Raw genomic sequence first — 22,070 nt, forward strand, 5'->3', positions numbered from 1 at the left:
TTTTGCTGCTCAGCATTTTATATTACAAAAAGTTAGAGATACGGTGGGTAACATTGAAATAATTCACATAACGTTGTACGTTAATAAGGAACAGACTAAAGGCTTTAACCATACATGGCAGGAGCACTATCATTACCATGTGTTGCAACATCAATAATGAATTCTCTGCTACTTCATAGTGTTACAACCAACCATTAGTATCAGTAGCTGCAGAATGAAACAGAATAAAATAGTAAATTGTAGCACCATTCAATCACCACTAACACCTGACTTGATTTTTATATTTCATTTACAAAACTATAAAAGACAAATTTTAGTGTTTCTTCTTTTGCCTGAAAGCTGATTAAGTAAATTATCGTGAAGTTTTGCAAATCAGCTTAGACTGGAGTTGCTCTGCTGCAGAACGATCACATTAATTCACTGCATGATTCTCCACAGTTTCATATCTACATCCCACAGATTCATCCCAGTGGTATTGAAGGTCCACTCTGTCACAGCAAGCTGCCAAAGGAGGTGTCAGCTAGGAGCCATTATCAAATGAAGCTGAAAGGAAAGAAACAGAGAATGAATGAACTTGACAGCTATAGGGCATAAATTTTTACTTCATTCTTGTAATTGTTCAGTTAGTGTGTAGGTTTGCTGAACAGGAAATCAGTTGCACATTGTGATGTGTCTACTGAGGCTCATAGTTGGCTGCATTCTGATCACCTATCTCTCATTTTGCTTCCAATCATCTCTAATTTTCTTCCCACCTGAATGATTCATGCTGAAGTATGGTTCCACAGGTATTTGGAACTTTCCCAATGGCTGTCCTTCAGGTATGAACCTAGGTAGTGTATTTATAGGCTATCTGATCATGGGAGAGCATCATGCCAACCCTGACCATGTCATCACCCAACATCAACACATACACACTTTCTAGCAGTGGTCACAGGACAGCAATCAATAGTGGATACCTTAGCTTATTTTTGCCCTCGCTAGTTTGAGGCCAATTGTAGCACCTCTGGTGAGATCACTTAACTGAGCACAGATCGGGGATTAAACCACACCAGGCAATGCATTTACCCACTTAGTCATCAGGGGTGGAGTTTGCAATTCCCAATGCCTATTATGATCATGGGATTTCAGGATTCAATATTGCATATCCCACAAATCTGGTTTGGAATCAGCATCACTATTTATCTACATGGGAAAAGAAAGTGCGGCCTTGGTTCACTAAAACTTGCGGAGGAGGGGGAAAAAAGAGGCAACATAATAATTGTGCTTTTTTAAACATAAAAAATCAATATCGAGATTCCCCTCTGGTCAGCTACAGCACCATTATTCAGATTCAGCACATTCTGAAATGACTAATCTCAGACTGAGTGACAACAGTCACACATCTGCTTTCACAGCGCATAGTAACAGGCCATCATTAACAAACATAATATACAGTCAGTAACATACCATTAAACATTTTCTTCCCCTTCCATTTTTAACTTTTAACTTTAACAGTCTATGAAAGAATCAAAACGATTCAATCATCAAAAAAACAAGGTGAACACAGGGTAATCAAATCACAGCTGTTCATTTCGCAGCTATGTAAAAACTCCTCAGAAAGCAATGAGTGCTCAGAATGTCACTACCAAGGTGAGACAAGAGTTTTCAAGAAATTATTCCAGCTTCTAGAAATGCATGTTCAGCCTCTACAGTGGACAGGTGATAATTAAATTGAACTCCTGGCACACAACAGCACTCACAGAACTGGGAACGTACGTCACAAAAATCGGGCACGGAGGACAGCATACTTGCAGCCCAACTGTTTTCTATCCATTATGCTGTGTAACAGGTGTGCTATTCTCTGTGCCCAATATGCACACCTGCCATGTGCTACTTTGCAATGACAGTGCTAAAGTGGAAAATTACCCCTCTAATCTCTGTAGATAGGAGCCCTGTGTCTGACCACTGATTACTTCATCGCTGCCTAAAGAGTGTTGGTGTTGGGCATGGCAGAGGCAGATGATTGTGAATCAGGTACATAATTTCCCAGCTCTAACTGCTGCTTCACTGGCAGTGTTTCTGTTTCTGTCAGATTCTTTAGCATTGGCACTGTCGCAGTGACCGTACCTGCAGGCGTTGTTGTCCCAGAGACAGACTCAGCCGCAGAGAACAGTCTTTTCTATCAATCACTCCAACAATGAAATGCACAACTTTTCCATGACAGCAGCTGTAGGGATTAAGAAGAAACAACTTCTGGGTTCTGCAGCAGCCACTTAAATTCTTAGATTGCTGCTCATTTACCTCACAGGAGCTTTGCCAGTAGATGTATTCAAAGCATCCAAGTGACTGACCATACACTTTATGGCAGCATCAGCTACAAGAAAGTTGGCATCTCTATGGTATAAAGACTTTACGGTCAATTTAATTAGTTAAAGCACAACTATTTCTGCAACCTGATTGAACGCTTCAGAAATGAAGAACATATAAATATTTATATACAATTATAGTTGTCCATAGCTCTCTATTGTATTCACAGATCTGACTGGTTTATGATAACCACATGGATACTAATATATCATCACTTACGTGGTTTACCAGGGATCTATTCCCACGCATCTAGTCTGACTATCCTTCTGCAACAAGATCATTTTTGCATTTAGACAGAGAAAGAAAGGGAGAGGGGAGACACACAGATAGAGATGAGTAAACGAGACAGAAAAGGAGAGAGAGAGACCATTAAAGTGAAAGACAGACACAAGAGGGAGGAAGAAACACAGGCATAAGACAGAGAAAGCGCAGTGCTAGAATGAAAGACAGATACAGAGCGCAAGAGAGACAGACACAAGAAGACGAGAGAGAGGCAGAGAGAAAGAAAAACAGGAGAGAAACAGAAAGAGAGAGATTCACACAGACAGAATGAGTAGAAGACAGAGACAGTGAGCAAGATGAAGAATTAGATTTGAGGTTAAATTTTTAAGACTCCATTCGAAGGGAATCTGGATCAGAGAAGCAAGTATCCGGGTCAGCATGGCTGATTTGCATCGCTTCCAGTTTTTCAGTCGTTAATTTTATAGTATCTCACAAAATTTACCGTTTATAGTTTTTGATACTGAAATTGTTGGAGATGACAGGTTTTAAAAACTCACAATGTCTCACATGGTGGCAACACAGGTGTGAAACCCCACAGCAGAATGATTTGATGCAATATAATCAGCTGCAAAGCCATCAATTTGACAGGCAGCCCAATGTCATTTGTCTTATAATTCAAAGTACTCTGCAGGAGTGTTTTGTGCATTAGTTACAGTAGTAAATTAATCATTATATTTAACAACTCTCATTGAAGTATGAATGTGCCTTTTTTCAGAGAGTTTGTTGAATCAAAACATCACCTCGTTTTTACGGCGTGATACATTTCTGTTTCTAATTTATATCTCACATCTGGAGTAACAAGGAAAATAACATTGCTTTACACTGAAACAATGCCTTTTCATCCCTTGATATGTTCCAGTTGTGGTGACCCCTTAAAGGACCCACTTATAAATTCTGCTGTCTGTGTTCAAGGTGTCTAGAATGAAAACTGACAACAGCTGGAATGCTTTACATAAAATATGTGTGGGTAAACTTTCGTCTTTCCTAGACGGAGCGCAGAAAGGAAAATCTGGCGGGGAGAATTGCGCGCCCCTCAAAGAACCTGATGAATTTTCCTACCGTTCATTTCAATATTTGAATGAAACTGATTCATTTTAAGTTAATTTACAACTTCCATTTCTCATTACATGTAGAGAAATGTTTCAGAATGTTCCAGGATGGTGGACAATACCTTAAGGGATGCTGGGAAAAAATTAAAGGGATGAGGCCAATGAAAAAGGGAGTAAAAAAAAATTTCAGCCTTTCGAAAGGCTTAAAATAGCTTTTATGCCAGCTTTTCCAAGCCTGTAGTGGGGGTGGTTTGGGGAGGGAAGAAAGCCCAATATTAAGGCAGAAAATGGGGCCTGGGCAAATGGTGGAATGGTGCAGCCCTCAATCCCCTGTAGATGGCTGGCAAAGTGAACATGCTGTTGCATGAGGTGAATGTGAGAAAGATTTATCCAGTTTGACATCGAGCCCACCCGCCCTTCAAGATGGTAGTACATCATGCCTGGCAGGAGGTGGCAACCAGGCTCAACATGGTGTGAAGTATTTGCAGGATCTAGGAACAGATGTGGGGAAAGCTGGCATGCTTTAAGGAATCTGGCAAGGTACAACCACCAAGTAGTACCATGTACCAGCTAGATGAACCAAGATTGCATGCCACAGAATATTGCCTGTCAACCTGTTACACATTTACTGCTGACCCCTGCCAAGCCACCACACCCTTACAGTTCTGTCACTGCATTTCATGCATTTCCATACTTCAGCAGAGCACATATTTAAGCGACAACTTACAGTTGAAAGCTTTGCCATACTCCTATCTTCCAAGGGCTTCACCCATCAAACAACCGTAACACAAACATAGCCATTTACTGACACTCAGGATGGGCTTCAGGTTAGGCATTTAACAGCCATCAATTGCCTCTTTTATTTGAGGAAGTACAGCAGTGTGATGATATAGGTCAGCCATGTCATGCTATTCCAGTGGGAAAGGAGATGAAAGTGCTGACCAATGCTTCAGTCATTCATTTACTATATTTTAACAGCACATTAACTAATATCGCTGTACTAGCTGTGAGTGAGCCATAGGCGTAACAGTTGAAGGCAGTGGTGACCTTACCAACTAATGGCCATGGAAAATTTATGTTGCAACTTAGCTGCAAGTGTCTGTGCTACAGGTGGAAAAGCTCTGTAACTGGCTCCCTGCCAACTTTGAGTAAGCTAAGGCAGTTGTCTTTGGTCACTGGTGGATAAGCATGCCAAGATTGGTAAATATGGTCTGGTACCTGATGATTTGCTTCAGCTGTAAAATATTTTGAAGCACTTCTAGAATAAACTTACCTTAACTTGGCCCTCTAAAATCTCTCAGTAAAATATTAAACATTTCAGAAATATGGAAAGATGCCTAATTAAAAAAGTACTGTAAGTGTTCAAATGACTTTTGCATCAAATCTAGGCTTTAAATAAGGCTATAACATGGAATGGCACAAACACTCTAGAACATAATATGCCATGTCATGCTAATCATGCAACAGACACAGAATTGCAGCCCAGTAGGGAATGGGCACAGGGCCTGCTCTACCAATTCACGATTCCCCTGCACCCATGACACACTTGCTTTCATGGTGCACAACACTGCAGTGTCAGTGCCAGTAACCTTAGAACATTACTCATTGCCAGTACCTTCAGATCCTGAAAAATTAAGACAAACATTATGCAATCTTGCTCCCTCGAATGGCTCAAGCAGATGAAAGCAGTGAGTAGCAAAGCCATACAGATTAAGAAGTTTTCAGATTCGGTCCCTCATGTGTGTTGAGTTAGCTGAACTCAGAGCAGCTAGAGGGTGCTACAATTGGTTTCAATGCCACTTAGCTAACAAGGGGAAAATGTTCCTGACCACCATTTATTGATATCTGCTTCAGTGGAAATTAGGTAAGGGCAGGGTCAGGCTCAGTTGTAGATTGTTTATGTAACTTTTATTTTTTATCATATAAAATGAAATGCCTCCAAATGTTTACAAATTAGGAGTGAAATCAAGAAGCACTTTTTCACACAAAGGGTCGTGGAAATCTCTCCCCCAAAAGGTTGTGGATGCCGGGTCAATTTAAATTTTCAAGACTGAGATCGATAGATTTTTGTTAGGTGAGGATATCAAGGGATAGGGAGCATAGGCACATAAATTGTGTTGAAGTACTGATCAGCCATGATCTAACTGAATGGCTGAATGGGCTTGAGGGGCTGAATGGCCTACACCTATTCCTGTGTTCCGATGTAGTCATTTCCTGCTGGTTACTTTTGACCTAGAGCTGGAGATTTACAAACAGCTGCCAATCTACAAACGTTCCTCAGCAACTGTAATTGACCTCTATATGATCTCAGGATTTGTTTATTGACAATAATAAGACTTGTGACCTTAAAGGGACAGGCCACATTAAACACACATTACATGGTACATACTGCTGTCATTATAAACAGCCTATCTTCAAACATACCATGAAGAATACCTTGGGGGATTCTTTACTAGGTTTAAAATTCTGCAACAGTTATATTTACAACTCCAAAAAACTTATTTCAAGCTGTCCACCTCGTCACATGGCGTTATTAAGTTTCAAATCCCAGGGATATTATTTAAAAGCAAATCATACAATGGTAGCCTTCTGAGAGTTTTCAGTCTTGGTCATGATTTATAGAAAAAATCAGTACAACAGTCACCTTAGAAGGTACACTGACTGAACTTTGGTGTGTGTTGTGTAGTTCACTGAAGCATATCGTTTTGTGGAGCTCTCTATCATTACTCACAACCTGTCTGTTAAATATACTGATAATCTGATCAGGTTATATATTTTTATTTAGCTAGTTCTGATATCTGGCTTAAAAAAAACAGAAGACACTGGCGATAAAAATAGAAAAGTGCATACATGGTATCATAATATGTTACAGCACAGAAGGAGGCCATTCGGCCCATCATGCCTGTGTCTGCTCTTTGAAAGAGCTATCAAATTAGTCCCATATTTCTAAGCCTTTGAATTACCATCTGTTTTATTAGCTAAACACAGACATTCCTGTGTAGATTATTTTAAAATAACCAGATTAACACCTTTTGTTTGGCTGTACTAAGATATTGTAAGTATGGTGGAGCTGCTATTGTTATTTTTATATTTTAAGTACTTTAGAATTTAGTTTATATATATGGTAAAAACATATAGAACAATTTACCCCTAAACGGTGCACCAACAACAATTATATATCCTGGGTTCAGTGCCTATCATGGCTGAGATACAGAGAGGCAACTGGATGCTGCTGAAGCTTCGCACCTCCAATTGGTTGCGCTACTGTTTGATGAGGCATGGTATGTGTCCATGCTATGGTCGACGGATGATGGCAATTCTTTGAGGGTATGGTATGTGTCTATGCTATGGTCAGGAGAATGGTGGCAATACACTCACACATTTTAAGTGAGTTGTGGCGTTTACCGTGGCATTCATGAAGAACTCTGGCATTTGCTGTCTGTGCTGTGAGGGCTCAAACTTGCACTTGTTAGTTGTCTAATGACCAACTAACGACTATGCTCCATGGGGAATGGAGAAAGAGAAAGAGATGTGAAGTAAGCAAGGTATTTTTTGGATTGAAAGGGCTCCAAGATGAGAAACCTGGTGATGAAAGTTCAGAACCAAGTCAACCCTCCGCAGCAGAGTCTATAATCTGCAAGTAACATTCGTGCCATTAAGTGCCAGGCAATAACTATCTCCATCAAGGGAGAGTCTAACCACCTCTCCTTGACATTCAACAGCATTACCATTGCCAAATCCCCCACCATCAACATCTTGGGGGTCACCATTGACCAGAAACTTAACTGGACCAGCCACATAAATACTGTGGCTACAAGAGCATGTCAGAGGCTGGGTATTCTGCGGCAAGTGACTCACCTCCTGACTCCCCAAAACATTTCCACAATCTACAAGGCACAAGTCAGGAGTGTGATGGAATACTCTCCACTTGCCTGGATGAGTGCAGCTCCAACAACACTCAAGAAGCTCGACACCATCCAGGACAAAGCAGCCCGCTTGATTGGCACCCCATCAACCACCCTAAACATTCACTCCCTTCACCACCGGCGCACCGTGGCTGCAGTACCATCTACAGGATGCACTGCAGCAACTTGCCAAGGCTTCTTCGACAGCACCTCCCAAACCCGCGACCTCTACCACCTAGAAGGACAAGAGCAGCAGGCACATGGGAACAACACCACCTGCACGTTCCCATCCAAATCACACACCATCCTGACTTGGAAATAAATCGCCGAACCTTCATCGTCGCTGGGTCAAAATCCTGGAACACCCTACCTATCAGCACTGTGGGAGAACCTTCACCAAACGGACTGCAACGGTTCAAGAAGGCAGCTCACCACCACCTTCTCAAGGGCAATTAGGGATGGGCAATAAATGCTGGCCTTGCAAGCGACACCCACATCCCATGAACGAATAAAAAAAATACCAGAACCAGGCAGGTCAGTAGTGCTCCAGGGCACTGTTGATGATTGACCAGCTGGGATAGCTCATTAGTGGAACCTGGAGGAGTACATCTGTCAATGGAATTTTACTCATTTGGCTCCAGGATAACCTTGCAAGCTAATGGTTCAGGCTGGAGTGAGGAAGCTTATCAGTGCTCTGTATAGATTTAGCTAGTTAAACTCCAACAGTACCCTGTGCATACTTGGGGGTTAGTAAGCCTTGGCTCTTGCCAACCTGCACTTAATAGGCCAATTTCAACAACTCGTGGTTGAATTTCCATGAGGATTCTCTCAATCGTCCACTGTAACTACAACGGAAGATCTGCCGGTGCTTCTGGAGATTTTCTGCCAAAGTTATGTAGACGATCGGGAATTTCAATGGAAATTCAATGCCTTCCTGCCCTAATTACACCTAGCGGTACCCATTTAAGTTTACAAGATCCACTCAATATAAATTATTCAGCACTCCTGCACAGACTGGACCCTGTGCAAGGAGCATGCAGGACCAAGATATTTGGCAAAGCAGCAGATTTAAAAAGCTGCAAATTTGCCTTAAAGCAAATTTTTACGCCAATGAGTAAACCTACAAAGTACAAATCAGTTGAGGATGACATTTGATTTCACATCAGATTACATGTTGCAAACTGGGCTTCCTGAAATTGAGCTGTGGCGAGGCTAAGTCTTTGTCTTATGATTCCATGCTCCTGGTGCTGAGCCTGGCATTGATTGGGGAGGAGGAGCATGATTTCCCATTATGTGCTCCCGGCAGGCGAGCCTCTGCGATGGAGCTGCATTCATAAAATGTACTCTGTCGTTAAAAATCTTCCATAAGTATTTTTGCTGAGTTAATTTTAAGTTTGTTTCTGGTGATTTCGGTTGTGCATTGACCTCATTTGTAAGATAAATCTTTGAGCAATAAAAAAGAACATATATTTAAAAGCTTTTGTTTCTGAGAACTTAGAAAGGAATTGTACTTCCTGGATTGATCAGATTTAATTTTAAAGATCTTTTTACTGACATTTTTAATCCTGGATATGCCAGACTGTAAAATCTTTTGTCTTGCCACAAAATATCATCAATTGAAAGCTGAAAGACTACAGGGTAAATTTTAGGAATGCCCACTCCTGGCATGGAGCCTTACCCAGCACACTCGACACACAGGGAAATCACAGACGCCACCCACAAATGTAAGACTGTGCCTGAAGCATACTTCCAGGAAATTTACTTTCTATATAAAACTGAAAAAAAGGATAATCGTGTAATTAAATATCCGCCACCATTAATGTCCCCATAATTCAAGCAAGCACTTTAGAAAATATTAACTAAAACACTGAACAAACTCTAGGGTTGAACGCAAGGGTAAGTCCAGCGATCCTGCATTCTCCGCAGGGAGCCACAACTAAGACAGGGCTGCAGCACCGAAGTGCATCGGGCCTCATTTCCATAAAACCGACGAGCTGTGGAAACGGAATCGGGAGTCCCGATGCAGATTGCTGCTGGTCGGCGTCTTCACAAAAATCAGCCAGCTCGGGGGACGCTTGAGGCAAGAGGGAGAGGGGGCGAGCCCAGGTCAGCAGTAGCTCGCAGTATTATTCTGGAGCCAGCAGGAGCATCACATTAAGATAGGTTAAAAAAAAACGTTCCCTAACCTACCCTACCATCCCAGCTTGAAAGCTTGGTCTACTTTCCCCTCCCCTCATGCCAGCCTCCCAACCTCTAACCCTACTCTATTTTCCCACTTATTCCCCAAACTCGAACTCCTCCACCCTATTTGGCAACCCATTTCTACTCCTCGTCTCCACAGCCCCCCACCCCCCCCCAAGTATCTAAGCCTACTCTACCTTCCCCCTCTCGTCTCAGTGTTTCAGTCCTTCCCCAGCCACGGTTCAGTTATCCCCCACCTCTCACCCTGCTCAGCCTGAAGACTACACTCGGTGTTGTACATGAGTCAACGTCATGGGGGATCTACTTGCAGTTATTTTAAAATCTGTCAGCGCCATTCTACTTTGGATGAATTTTGTGCTTGCGATAAGCACTATTAATGGTGGAATACTTCCCTACTTTTTGCAGCCATGTTAGCTTCAAGATCACCAAGATTAGGGTTGGCACAGCTTAAGTGTAGAAGGATAATGATGTCTTTCCTCTGCCTCAACAGTGTGCATTATCCCAACCCTAGAGGGGCATCCTTGTTACACCTGTATTGTATTTTCATTTCCAATATCACTCATGATTGATACCCTTCTGTGAGGGACTGCTAGTTTAATAGCCCTTCCAACTGCCGTGTGAAGTGGCATTTCAACAACAACAATCCATCATTCATCTTCATTAGCTATACTCCGCCTACCATAGGTAACTCACATGTATAAACACAGACAAAGGTGAGCTTGGTCATTCCCAAATGATCCAAATGCATTGTTTATTGCGCCATTGGAAGTCAAATTGTTCATGTGTGTTTTGCTTATAAAAGTCAGTGTGACGTATATTTATTGTAATTTCCATGAACATACCTCTCCAAATATATTTCCTTGTTTTTGTAGTATACCACACATTGATCGATTCTCCATTATTGATACTAGGGTCACCTAAGAGATATTACTCAATATGGTCATTTGATGCTTCCATGACAATGCCCACTGTACCAACGTGGAAGTGGTCATCATTTAGCATAACTCTGCATTTCTTTGGTCTTTGCTCATTTTCCTGTATTTTAGCAATGATCTAAATAAATACTCATTTTTAGCGATTTTATCATAACGTACCCAGGTTTTTAGGATTTTTTTTCTCCTGATGTTTTCCCATTTTTGACACTAAAAGTAGAACTGAAAAACTCCTGGAGAAACATGTCTTTTTAAATTGGCAGTAACAATGACTGATGCTCCTTACATGGAGCCCCATGGGCCACATATAAACAGTTACAATGCAAGGCATCCATTTCTCTTGTTTAGAATGTTAAATTTTCAATTATTAGAAAATTGATTTGAAAACCCGTTCACAAGCATTTTATAATGTTTAATGTACTTTTGGGTTGAAATGGTGGTGGGTGATATTAGTAATCAGTATGAAATTTCTCTGTCGCATTTTAACAAAGGCAGACAGGAGAAAAATCATACAAATGCATTAATTGCTAATGTCATATGACATTATTTCAATCCAGTTGATCTTTTCTCATTATCTTACTCAAGGAATTTCTCAACACTGTATGATCTTAGTTTACATTTTTGGATATATGAATTAGATTGGCAATAAATTATTCAATTTTATGTAATTCCTTTCTAATCTGATTGCTTTCCTATTTTCATTAAATTCATATTTTAAATATTCTATGTATGCATAGTAATCAATATTCTTTAATTGTGTTTTAATACTGTTATTATACTTGTTTTGTTTTGGGCTGGGAAATGCAAATGGCATATGAAATACATGCACAAATAGGAACTGAGTCACCAGGGCTTTGTGGGCTAGACAGGCCATCTATGCCCAAAGACTGCAATTTGGGAACACAGCATTAGATAAAAACTCTTGTGTAAATCAAAGCTGGGTGATGGTATTTAGTCCAGTAATGAGTCCTTGAAAGGTGTGTAAATTTGCTGTATACCCAGTGTATTAACAATTTGTTTATTGAAGTGTACAGATAATGCTGCTAAAAATTGGTATTCTTACAGAAAATTAACAACTCTGTGAAATTAAAGTATCCTTACATGAACTGAGACATTTAAGACTTTTAAATCCCCATATTCCTTACCAATATGTCTTTTTTAGGAGTGAGTCCTACCTATGGATAATTTTGTCTTGCAAAAAATTGTATTATTTTCAAAGATTGCCTTATAAACTGGAAAATCTAATTTAAATGGAACCTGATCATTTACCTGACCACTTACACAGACTTTTCACAATTTTGCTACATAAATAGATGTACCAATGAATCCCATGAAAATTCCAAAAAACCTTTTTTTAAGTTTTACATTATGACAGCAGATGCATTGTACATTTGTAAATCAGCCCAGAGTAATTCTTGGTATAATCTGAATAAAGCCCTATAATCTTTATTACATCTCAATTAAAATTCAAATGGGTTATTAAGGTCTTGGGCTCAAAACTACTATTGGTGATATTAGTGGACAAACATTTAACCTATTCATAAGACCTTCATTTGTCTGCTATTTTAACAGGGGATTAACCCATTCATTTAAATGAGTTAATGCCTTAGCTAAAATAGCATGAATAGCATGACATGGCATTCATCAGCTAAAATCGGCAACAATAATTCTTGTGTAACGTAAATTGAAAATATTACATTATTTGAATTCATGCCCAAGCAACCGGCAGTGCTTTTATGTAACAGATTCATTGGACCTCAAGTCTGCCATGGATCTCGCTAAGTTCTCTGCAAAAACAGAATATGAAAATGTAAAGATGACTATGTTTACACTATAGAACCAATTTTACCTTGTCTAAGTAGTTGTAGGTTTCTCACTTCCTCTCGTACCTGCAGCTGGAGAACCTGCTGAAGTACCTCTTGCCTTTGGCCTTCTTGGACTATTCCCATCCGTTCCAACTTTTCACCATTTAGCCTGAGTAGTGCCCGACCTGAGGAGAGAATCAATTTTTTTAAATCTAGCATTTATAGACTTTACAGAATACACATACACAAAGGTTTTCCCTTTATTAATTAGATCCAATTTTTACCATCTGAAGGAAATAAAGCAAATGAGATAATTATATTGTAAGTTAGAAAATGTTATGGTTTCACTGAAATAAGTTTTATTTGCTTAATACTGACAATCTATTAAGTATGCAGGAACTATGGGAATTCTGTAAAAAGCAATCAACTCACTAATACAATAACTGCTCAACAAGAAAATACTATATTTGTAAATCTAAATGAAGTAATTATTCAATAAGTGCATAAAACCATCAAGACATCATGGATAATAGGTCTGACATGAGCAAGTGTTCTGTTGTGTTTCATTAGCTACTTATTCACTCAGACATACTGTCCTTGCCTTGCAGCATTTTTAATCTAGTAAAGAGGACAGGAATCAATTCAATTCAATTTCCTTCAGAATGACGGAACATGTCCTTGCAGTGACTTATACCGACACCTATACACTCTTGTCAATACAAACTTGCCATTAATGGGCACTAGAATAAAAATGAAACCATTCTAGGATGCAAAGCAGTTCATATATTTGGTTTGTTGTTCAGCATCTCATTATTCCATGCCTCAAAAAGAGTAACTCTCAGATAACATTTCAATTTCTCTTCAAATAACCTAAACTACAAATGAAATTAAATGAAATATTAATATCAGCTATAATTTGAGAGGTTTTATTTCCAATATTTTATAACAAATTATTTACTGGTTGATACATTTAAGGCCAGCTAACACAAAGTGAAATAGTAATTCCAATGCAACTCTGCGTGGTTGTGGTTAAAAATAATTCTGGTAAAGGGTGGCCAAAGGTCAGCTCTCTTGGCTGAACTTGTTGAGAATTTCCAGTAATTAAGTGGAGCAGCAGAAGATCAATATCAGAGGGAATGCTGGGTTGGTGTGATGGCTGCCTAATATTTCCATTAGGTTACTTCTTACCTGACCTAGAAGTGCTGTAATTAGGATTGTGTTCTGGCGAGGTTCAAAAGTGGAAAAATATCCACTTATTTGGGTCTGCCAGCTTCTGTAACATCAGTCTCTCCTGTAAGTGGTCTGAATGCCCTACCTTTATGGAAATTGAATCTCACTATCCTATATCTACTTGTACGATAGCATAACCAGGGAGTGTAACAATAGTACCGCCTTGTGACCTGAACCAGATATTCATGTTTTTTGCATGTGTGCTTCTTCAGTCTCTCTGAAGTCAAACACTTGGTGAGACGACGCCAGATGCGAATTGAAAAGCTGCTTTATTTCACAGTAAGGTGAACATCTAGGATAGCAGGTATAATCATGTTTACTTAATTCAATCAGTACAACTTATCTTGACATAATACTACAAGATTACAAACATACCATGCTTCCTCACATCAGTAGGTCATCTTCCTCAACATAAGCAAGACGACTTCTAACTGTCTTCCAGCATTTCGCACTTCTTAGTCATCCACCTACTAAATTCCTAATCTCAGCCATGTTGCCGTGGAGAGACAGTGGCATATTAAGGGAGGACAAACCGAAGGGGGAGTCAGCCTGTTTAGGCCACTTGGGCGCAGGTCTCGCACTTGCTGGTTTGGATTGGATTGGCATGGAACAAGAGCCAAAGAAAAGGGAAGGAATGACAATACCTTAAAGAGAATATCTAACCCCAGTCTCCCCCCAAACAAAACACAATCTAAAAACAATATTAAATCCAAATAGTTTCTATTCCAATGTTAAGCTATAACCAATATGAATGGAAAAGTTGACAGAAGCAAGGGATGCTGGTCTGTATATTCTTATGGTAAGTACTGCTTCACTGAAGTAAAACTGAACATAAGGATTAACACAGGAAAGTAACAGAAAGAGGTACACGGAGTTTGTATTTATACAGAAACTTTAGGGTTGTTGTAAGGTAGTTTCCCCTTTGCAGCTAAAGTTACAGTATAGCTCTAGAATCAGGGCCCAACCCAACTTAGGGGCTGAGCAGTGTGAAACAGCATGCAGTTTAACTCCAGTGTGGTGTCAGTGCCCAAGAGGAGAGGGGTCTCTTGGAACCCCTGGTAATTTTTATATACCTACCCAGAGTTTATTTAAATGTTTACAAAGTGCAGAAACTACTGCTCAGACTCTCAAAACATTTAAATTTTACTGGAGGGGAACTCTGCATATGCTCCTGATTCACATATGCACAAAGCACCTCTCCTGGGCTGGAGAATTGCAGTTGAAGCCAGTCAGGAACTGATCTGCAGTATAAATGCACCCTTAGAGAACTACATAGACTATTACTGGATTTGTGCTGCTGTGCCTCTGATTTCACATATAAAGGACTTGTTATACTCAAAAGGATAACAAACACCTATCAGATGACTGCAAAATGGACAGAGTAAGAATTTCCTGAGCAGTATATCATCTCTTGGGAGGGAAGCATATGATATATATTGACTTCAACAATCTACCAACCTTGCCCTTCGCATCATTTTTAACATGAAGCCTTGGAAATACATTCAGTGTGTAGAAACTGTTTTATAATTCATGGACATCATGTAAACCATACATCTATTACCTTGTAAAAGCCCAGAACGATGTGTTTTGTCATCTGTAATACCAAGCGAAAATACTTTCTGCTAAATACATTTTATTTTTATTAATATTTTTCTGATACAAAATTAGTGAGCACTGGAACACGTGGATATAACACATTCAGAATACAACCAGTATATAATATATAGATCAGTACAATTTCAAATATATACTGGTACAAAAGACCATTTGAATTTATATGCGGAATGCTTGGAGATTCAGGATTATTCACAATGTAGGAAAAATCCCCCATGTTCCCCAGTGGCTTATTCGGTTGATGTATCATATGGTGTGGCACTGAGCCATACTGATCAGGGAAGTCCCAAGTTTTATATTGGGTCTGTGCTGAAATGGCTGGACTGGTGATGGAGTGCTATAGTTTGCTTTATCGTTCCTAGGCTAATGAGGAAATATTCATAAAGATAAATACAGATGAGCGGGAACAGCACTCCCACTTCTGGTGAGCACAGTGAGAAAGAAAACATGTGAAGGTCAGTCATTCGAGTTAGGTCTGGGGAGGGAGACCAGCCTAGCAAGTGAAAGCGCACTCATCTTAAATTCAGTCAGTCAGAACCAAAAGGCTGACCAGGGAAAAGAAAGTCAAGTTAGGCTGGTAACATGGAGTAATGTGGCATGGTTTATTATGTTTCTTAGGTGTGCAGGGGAAAGTGAAGTTAGCGAAGAAAGTGAGATTCAATTACAATTGTTAATCTGTATGTTCATTTGCTACCTATAAAATTAAGCAGCTTAATAATTCTCAATCTGGCCTCGTCTCACTGAAGTGTTTTCAGTCTGTCTACTGAAAGATTGGAAAAGTGTCTTCAATGGAAACGAAAATCGGGAGAGGCATATAACAGGTGGCCAATCGGTATCGCCCATTTTACACTCTCTCTAAAAGTCAAAGTTACCCCCCCCCACCAAGTGTGGGAATGTGTGAAAGATGTAATACTCAGTTCACAAAGGGGCACTATTGTTATGCCCCAGGTTACACTATCATATGATTAGATATTGGGTGTTAGGGGCACACTCCTGAACACCAGATGCTTGGACCATTTACTGGAGTGACCAGCACTGCTGAACCCAAGAGAATATCTAGGTAGACCTGAATTTGTAGCAACTATATGTGAAGACATGCTTCCTGACATCATTTCTGGATTTGCTTTTTACCGTTTAATTAGTGTCCACATGTGGAAATCTGATCTCATGGTCTGAAACCAGTGGATTTGTCAGATATGCAGAAAACTGAAACCTTCTCTTCAATCATAAAAGTATCATCAAAAATAAAATGACTTACTTAACAAAACCCTCATGTTGCTGCTATATTCATTATTCACATAACCTTCCACAAAATGCCAGGAGCAGTAGCTGCAGCCCCCTTAAGATTCCAGTTGATATAGGATAAAAAGGATATGGGAAGGAAAGACTGAACTTGGAGACACAGCAGAGACAGGAGAAAAATGTAGAGCATAGAGATAAATGTGTTAGAGCTTAAAGCTGTGATGAAGACAGAACCAATCAAGATGCTAACTATAGGACACGAAGAGATTAAACAGAGCCAGCAAGGAAAGGTAAAGCTTTTAAATTTAAATTTAAATCTTAGAAGTCTCATTTTCACTTTTTGCTGTTCAGCATCATGTGAATAAAAGCCTACACTCCAGTTATGCTACAGTTATAGTATAACTATCAATCTCAGATCGGTAGCAACAATATGCATATGCAGCCAACACTACCTGATCTTTGCTGCCTTGCTGCGAATCTGACTATTGTGACTAGAAGGGAAGGATTCAGTCATATTTAGTGCAGCTGAAGGAATAGGTCTCCAGGCACAAGCATGAAGAGAATTTCACAGCTCATCCTTCTGCATCATGTGAATCCCTTAAGTGTTTAAATAGAAGATTTGAAATTTGAAACTAAATCCAATGGCTTATTTACTGTTCTCTTGGATAATGTACAAAATGACTTTGTTGTGTGGATTGGGAAAGCTGAATGTGATTAGAAAGGTTTTAAATGAAATGTGGGAAAATAAAATCTTTATGTATTTAACAGTGGATTAATAACAGGTCAATCACTTGGGTAAAGACAAAGAACCTTCACATCTGCACCAGAATGGAAATTGAGAACTGTTCACTGAACATCACAGCAAGGGTGATTACAATAATAAATATTGCACAAGCCCAATCACCTTTTAAAAAAAATCACATTGTTAGCAATATTTCCTGCTTCATAGGGTTTGGAAAAAATACAAGAAATTAAAAATAAGGTAATGTTGCATTTTAAACTGTAATACCATACATTAGTTGTTTTAGGACCATAAAAGGGTGCATTATATGTAACTTTAGCATTGTCAAAGTAATTTCTGCTTCACAGCAACATTATAGTGACAGTAAAGGCCCAATTCTCTGATTGCAGAGAAAATGCATGATTACATTACTTGTGTACTTCTACCAGATTTGGTGAGGTCATCTGATTTAAATAAGCTCTCCCAAGTACACTGGGAACATTATGGTGGCAGGTGGGCAGACAATGGGAAGTGCAGCAGTTCTTAAAAGGTTTTTGTTCATTTTTCAAGCAGGTGGACATTTCTGGCACACTGTTCTGGAGATGTCTATGTGCCCTGGAGCAAAGCGTATAACTACACCCTTTAACAAGAGTCTCGATGTGCTCCTGAAAGAGGTACAGATGAAGCAAGTGGCAATTTTGGGGACCCAAGTCAATGTGTAGCAAGTATAGCAGGAGATGGCTACTTAAATAAATTTAACCTCCCACATCTATGGATCATGGCAACAAATGAGAACAAAGTTCTCTGGACTGAGGAGAGTGCAAAGGCAAAGCTAACTAAAGTGTGCCCACTATAAAGGGAGGAATGCCTAGACTATGCATGAACCAGGAACTGAATCTGCAACATTGATGCTACATCAGCAATACAGCCTGGAAGTATCAAAAAAGTAATTTTTTTTATTCGTTCATGGGATGTGGGCATTGCTGGCGAGGCCAGTATTTATTGCCCATCCCTAATTGCCCTTGAGAAGGTGGTGGTGAGCCGCCTTCTTGCAGACCGTGTGGTGAAGGTTCTCCCACAGTGCTGTTAGGAAGGGAGTTCCAGGATTTTGACCCAGCGACGATGAAGGAACGGCGATATATTTCAAAGTCGGGGTGGTGTTCCCATGTGCCTGCTGCTCTTATCCTTCTAGGTAGTAGAGGCCGCAGGTTTGGGAGGTGCTGTCAAAGAAGTCTTGGCGAGTTGCTGCAGTGCATCCTGTGGATGGTACACACTGCAGCTACAGTGCGTCGGTGGTGAAGGGAGTGAATGTTTAGGGTGGTGGATGGGGTGCCAATCAAGCAGGCTTCTTTGTCCTGGATGTTGTCGAGCTTCTTAAGTGTTGTTGGAGCTGCACTCATCCAGGTAAGTGGAGAGTATTCCATCACACTCCTGACTTGTGCCTTGTAGATGGTGGAAAGGCTTTGGGGAGTCAGGAGGTGAGTCACTTGCTGCAGAATACCCAGCCTCTGACCTGCTCTTGTAGCCACAGTATTTATGTGGCTGGTCCAGTTAAGTTTCTGGTCAATGGTGACCCCCAGGATATTGATGGTGGGGGATTCGGCGATGGTATAATGTCGTTGAATGTCAAGGGGAGGTGGTTAGACTCTGTCTTGTTGGAGATGGTCATTGCCTGGCACTTGTCTGGCGCGAATTTCTAGGCTTATCATGTGAATGAGTATGTCATACTCACTGGAGTCATAAATAATATTTCATTTCCATTTCCATGAAGCATTCTCTTTATCCAACTATTTTTCTGAACTCTAATGTTTGTGGAAATTTTCTGAGAGTTTTGTAATTTTGTTAGAGATTGTTGGATTGGTGAATTGTTTGCCCTGAGAGGGAAGGACATTGGCCACAACTAGTTTTTGTCATCAGGCTGTACTGCAATGTAGAGGAGAATTACAGCATGTTGATAGACAGCATAAATGCAATAGCCTCACCTGTTGCTGGTTTGGCTCCTTACCTTCCAGAAGTATAGTTTGGTAGAATGTTAGCACACCATGTAAGATTTTCAAAATATCAGTGAAAATATGGTTGTACTAGCAACTAGATGTACAAATCTGTATTTAATGTGAAGACTTAGTTTCAGAAAATGTGCTAATAAGGAACCTGTAAAATAATCAGTCTCCTCCTGTGATCAGTTCCTGGGCTTTACCTGTGATAGCATGGTGTGAGAAAGCCTCCACATAGGTCAGATAATTGTGTGGACAGTGTTTCTTTAGCCATTTGCAAACATCTTGCTGGGTCCACAGTACCACAGGCTTGGTGTGTCTTGTGAACGTCGGACTTGTGTGAAAACTACAGTACCCATCACTGGACCCAATCTGCAAAATAAAATGAAACACATTAAATTATTCTACATAAATGACATTGGGGTTCAAATTATTTTACATAAATGGAGAAAATTTTGCATGATCCCATTCCAGCACAAAGCTTCTCTTGCCAGGTGTGTGGATCGGAGTACTGGGTGCGGAGGTCAGCATTCCCGATTTGCAGCACTCCCAATTTTCCAGTGATTAAAAATCAGGAGCATCACAAATCAGAAAGATGGACGTCTGTTCCCTACTGCTCAAGTTTCCAATCACAACCATCCTGCTGTGGGTAATGCTGAGCCGATACCTGCCCTTTTTGCTATATGTGCTATGTGACATGAAGACAAATGGGAAAATATTGGAGAATAACATATTCAATATTAAAATACTGCAGCAGAGTGATGGAGTTAGATTACAAGTTTATTAGACTTATCACTTTTCTATGAAGATTTGTTGGTCAGATCGATTAAGATACATGCTTAGCTTAATAATTTTTGTATTTTGCAATGTACATTTTTAATATTTGTATTGATAATGAAAATTAGGAAACTAAATCAAACTTCAAATCTTTCAACGACTATATTCATTTTATGGCTACTTCATCCTTTTGACAACTTGATCCACTGCAGTTTAGAGGCTCTTTTGTCAGTATCCTTTTTACTTACCAACAATCTCATTTACTGCTCCAAACTACTTCAGAATTCATCCAATAATCTCCACCTTGTTTTTAGAGCAGTCCAAATAACTCCCTAGTTCTACCATATTTCTGTACTATATGCATTAGTTATGCTGTAAAGCAGTCCTGGCTGGTGACTTTTTTGACAGGTGAGGCACACATTATAAATAGCCACATAAATTAATATGACAAAATTCAATCTCAAATCCCCCACTGTCCCATGCTTAGTTTGAAAGAATAACATCAATTCTATATCAATTTTAACATTTTAACACAACCCAAATCCCACAAATTCTCATCTCCGCAGAGACAGTTGCACACTTCCTGCTTAGGCAATCTATGAATCAAGATAGCCAAACTATCTTGTCACCATGGCTAAAAGCCCTTCTCGCGTGCACATTGTCTAGTTTGAATGCACTGCATGTTTCGTTATGTAGAAATATTAATTTGTGATTTAAACTTTAGTAGCAATTAATTAATGTTCTATTACACACTCATAGATTATTAATAAAACTTTACTGATAAAAACAGTTGGTTAAAGTGTTTAGATTAGGGAAGTCTGTGACTATTCCAGGTGAGGCAGTGCCTCCTTTGCCTCACCTGAGTAGCTCCCACTGATGTAAAGTCAGGTTTGTAACAAAATCCCCGGAGGTAACAGCTTGCAATCTTTTTTTCTCAACTTTTTTACTTAGGGCGCATGTTTTACTACAGTCCAATCATGTATTAATTTTCCCTTCAGTTTTATTTCTACTCTCTTCTTTATTTTCTCATTTGATTTCCTTCTAGTGTTGCCTTGGCTGATTTGTTTTATATAATACCTAGTCTCACTGCTGTGATTCCAGGACATCATATGAAATGCCAATGCATTGTCTCAAAATGATTTAATTCACAGAAATCACATACTCATCCAGAATGAGAGCAGAGGAGTTGCTGTCTTTATAGAATGAACAAACTTACATTTACATAGCACCCTGCGTCTCCCATAAACATCTCAAAGCACTACAATGCACAATTAATATTGCAATGTGGGTAAACTCAGTGGCCATTTTGGACTCAGCGAGATCCCAAAACAATGAGATGAATGTGTAGCTAAATTATACAACAGTATAGGTTGAGGGAGGAATATTGGCCAGAATGTGGCGAACTACCTTGGAGAACTTCAAATACACGGGGGCCTCGACTTAACATCTGATCCAAAAGATGGCACCTTCAGCAACACAGCTCTCCCTCAATACTGCAAAGGAGTACCAGCTTGGATTATGTTCTCAACACTTGGACCGAGGCAAGCTGAGAGTCAACACTTTATGTGAAGAGTTTCAATGTACATTTAGCAGGCAGATTATATTGGGGTTGATTTTAACCTGGAGCGGGTTTCAGGCAGGCGGGGGTAGGGTGTGTGCGAATGGCAGAGTGGCTGCCAGCAGGTGAAGATCAATATGTCGATGGGCCCCCTACTGGATTACATGTAAGTAACAGGGAGGGGGTGACGGAAGGGTCGTGTGGGAAGAAAAGAGGGGAAGTCTTTGGCAAGGAAGGCTGCCTTTACCTGGAGCGCCTCTTCTTCTTTCCCACCCGCTGCCAAGCTGCTTACCCGCTCATAACTCAGTTAAAATATCATCAGGGTCATGTTGACATCATAGGACCCCGATTAGTATTTATACATGAGGCTCTCGCCTGAGTCCGGCGGGCACCTCATCTGCCACCAAAACCAG

At 40.0% G+C, this 22,070-nt stretch overlaps 1 protein-coding gene across 1 annotated transcript in view; it reads right to left on the reverse strand.

Annotated features, from left to right (window-relative positions):
* Positions 1-230: 230 nt before the first annotated feature.
* LOC137335449 (sterile alpha motif domain-containing protein 10-like) overlaps positions 231-22,070 on the reverse strand; it is a 60,515-nt gene continuing 38,675 nt past the window's right edge. The window contains exons 3-5 of the mRNA XM_068000800.1: positions 19,526-19,694; positions 12,566-12,706; positions 231-543 (exon numbers count right to left, since the gene is read on the reverse strand). Of these exons, the coding sequence (XP_067856901.1) occupies positions 521-543; positions 12,566-12,706; positions 19,526-19,694 (333 nt within the window). The 3' untranslated portion in view covers positions 231-520. The remainder of the gene's footprint in view (positions 544-12,565; positions 12,707-19,525; positions 19,695-22,070) is intronic.

Source organism: Heptranchias perlo, chromosome 19, assembly GCF_035084215.1.
Source record: "Heptranchias perlo isolate sHepPer1 chromosome 19, sHepPer1.hap1, whole genome shotgun sequence".
Classification (NCBI taxonomy): domain Eukaryota; kingdom Metazoa; phylum Chordata; class Chondrichthyes; order Hexanchiformes; family Hexanchidae; genus Heptranchias; species Heptranchias perlo.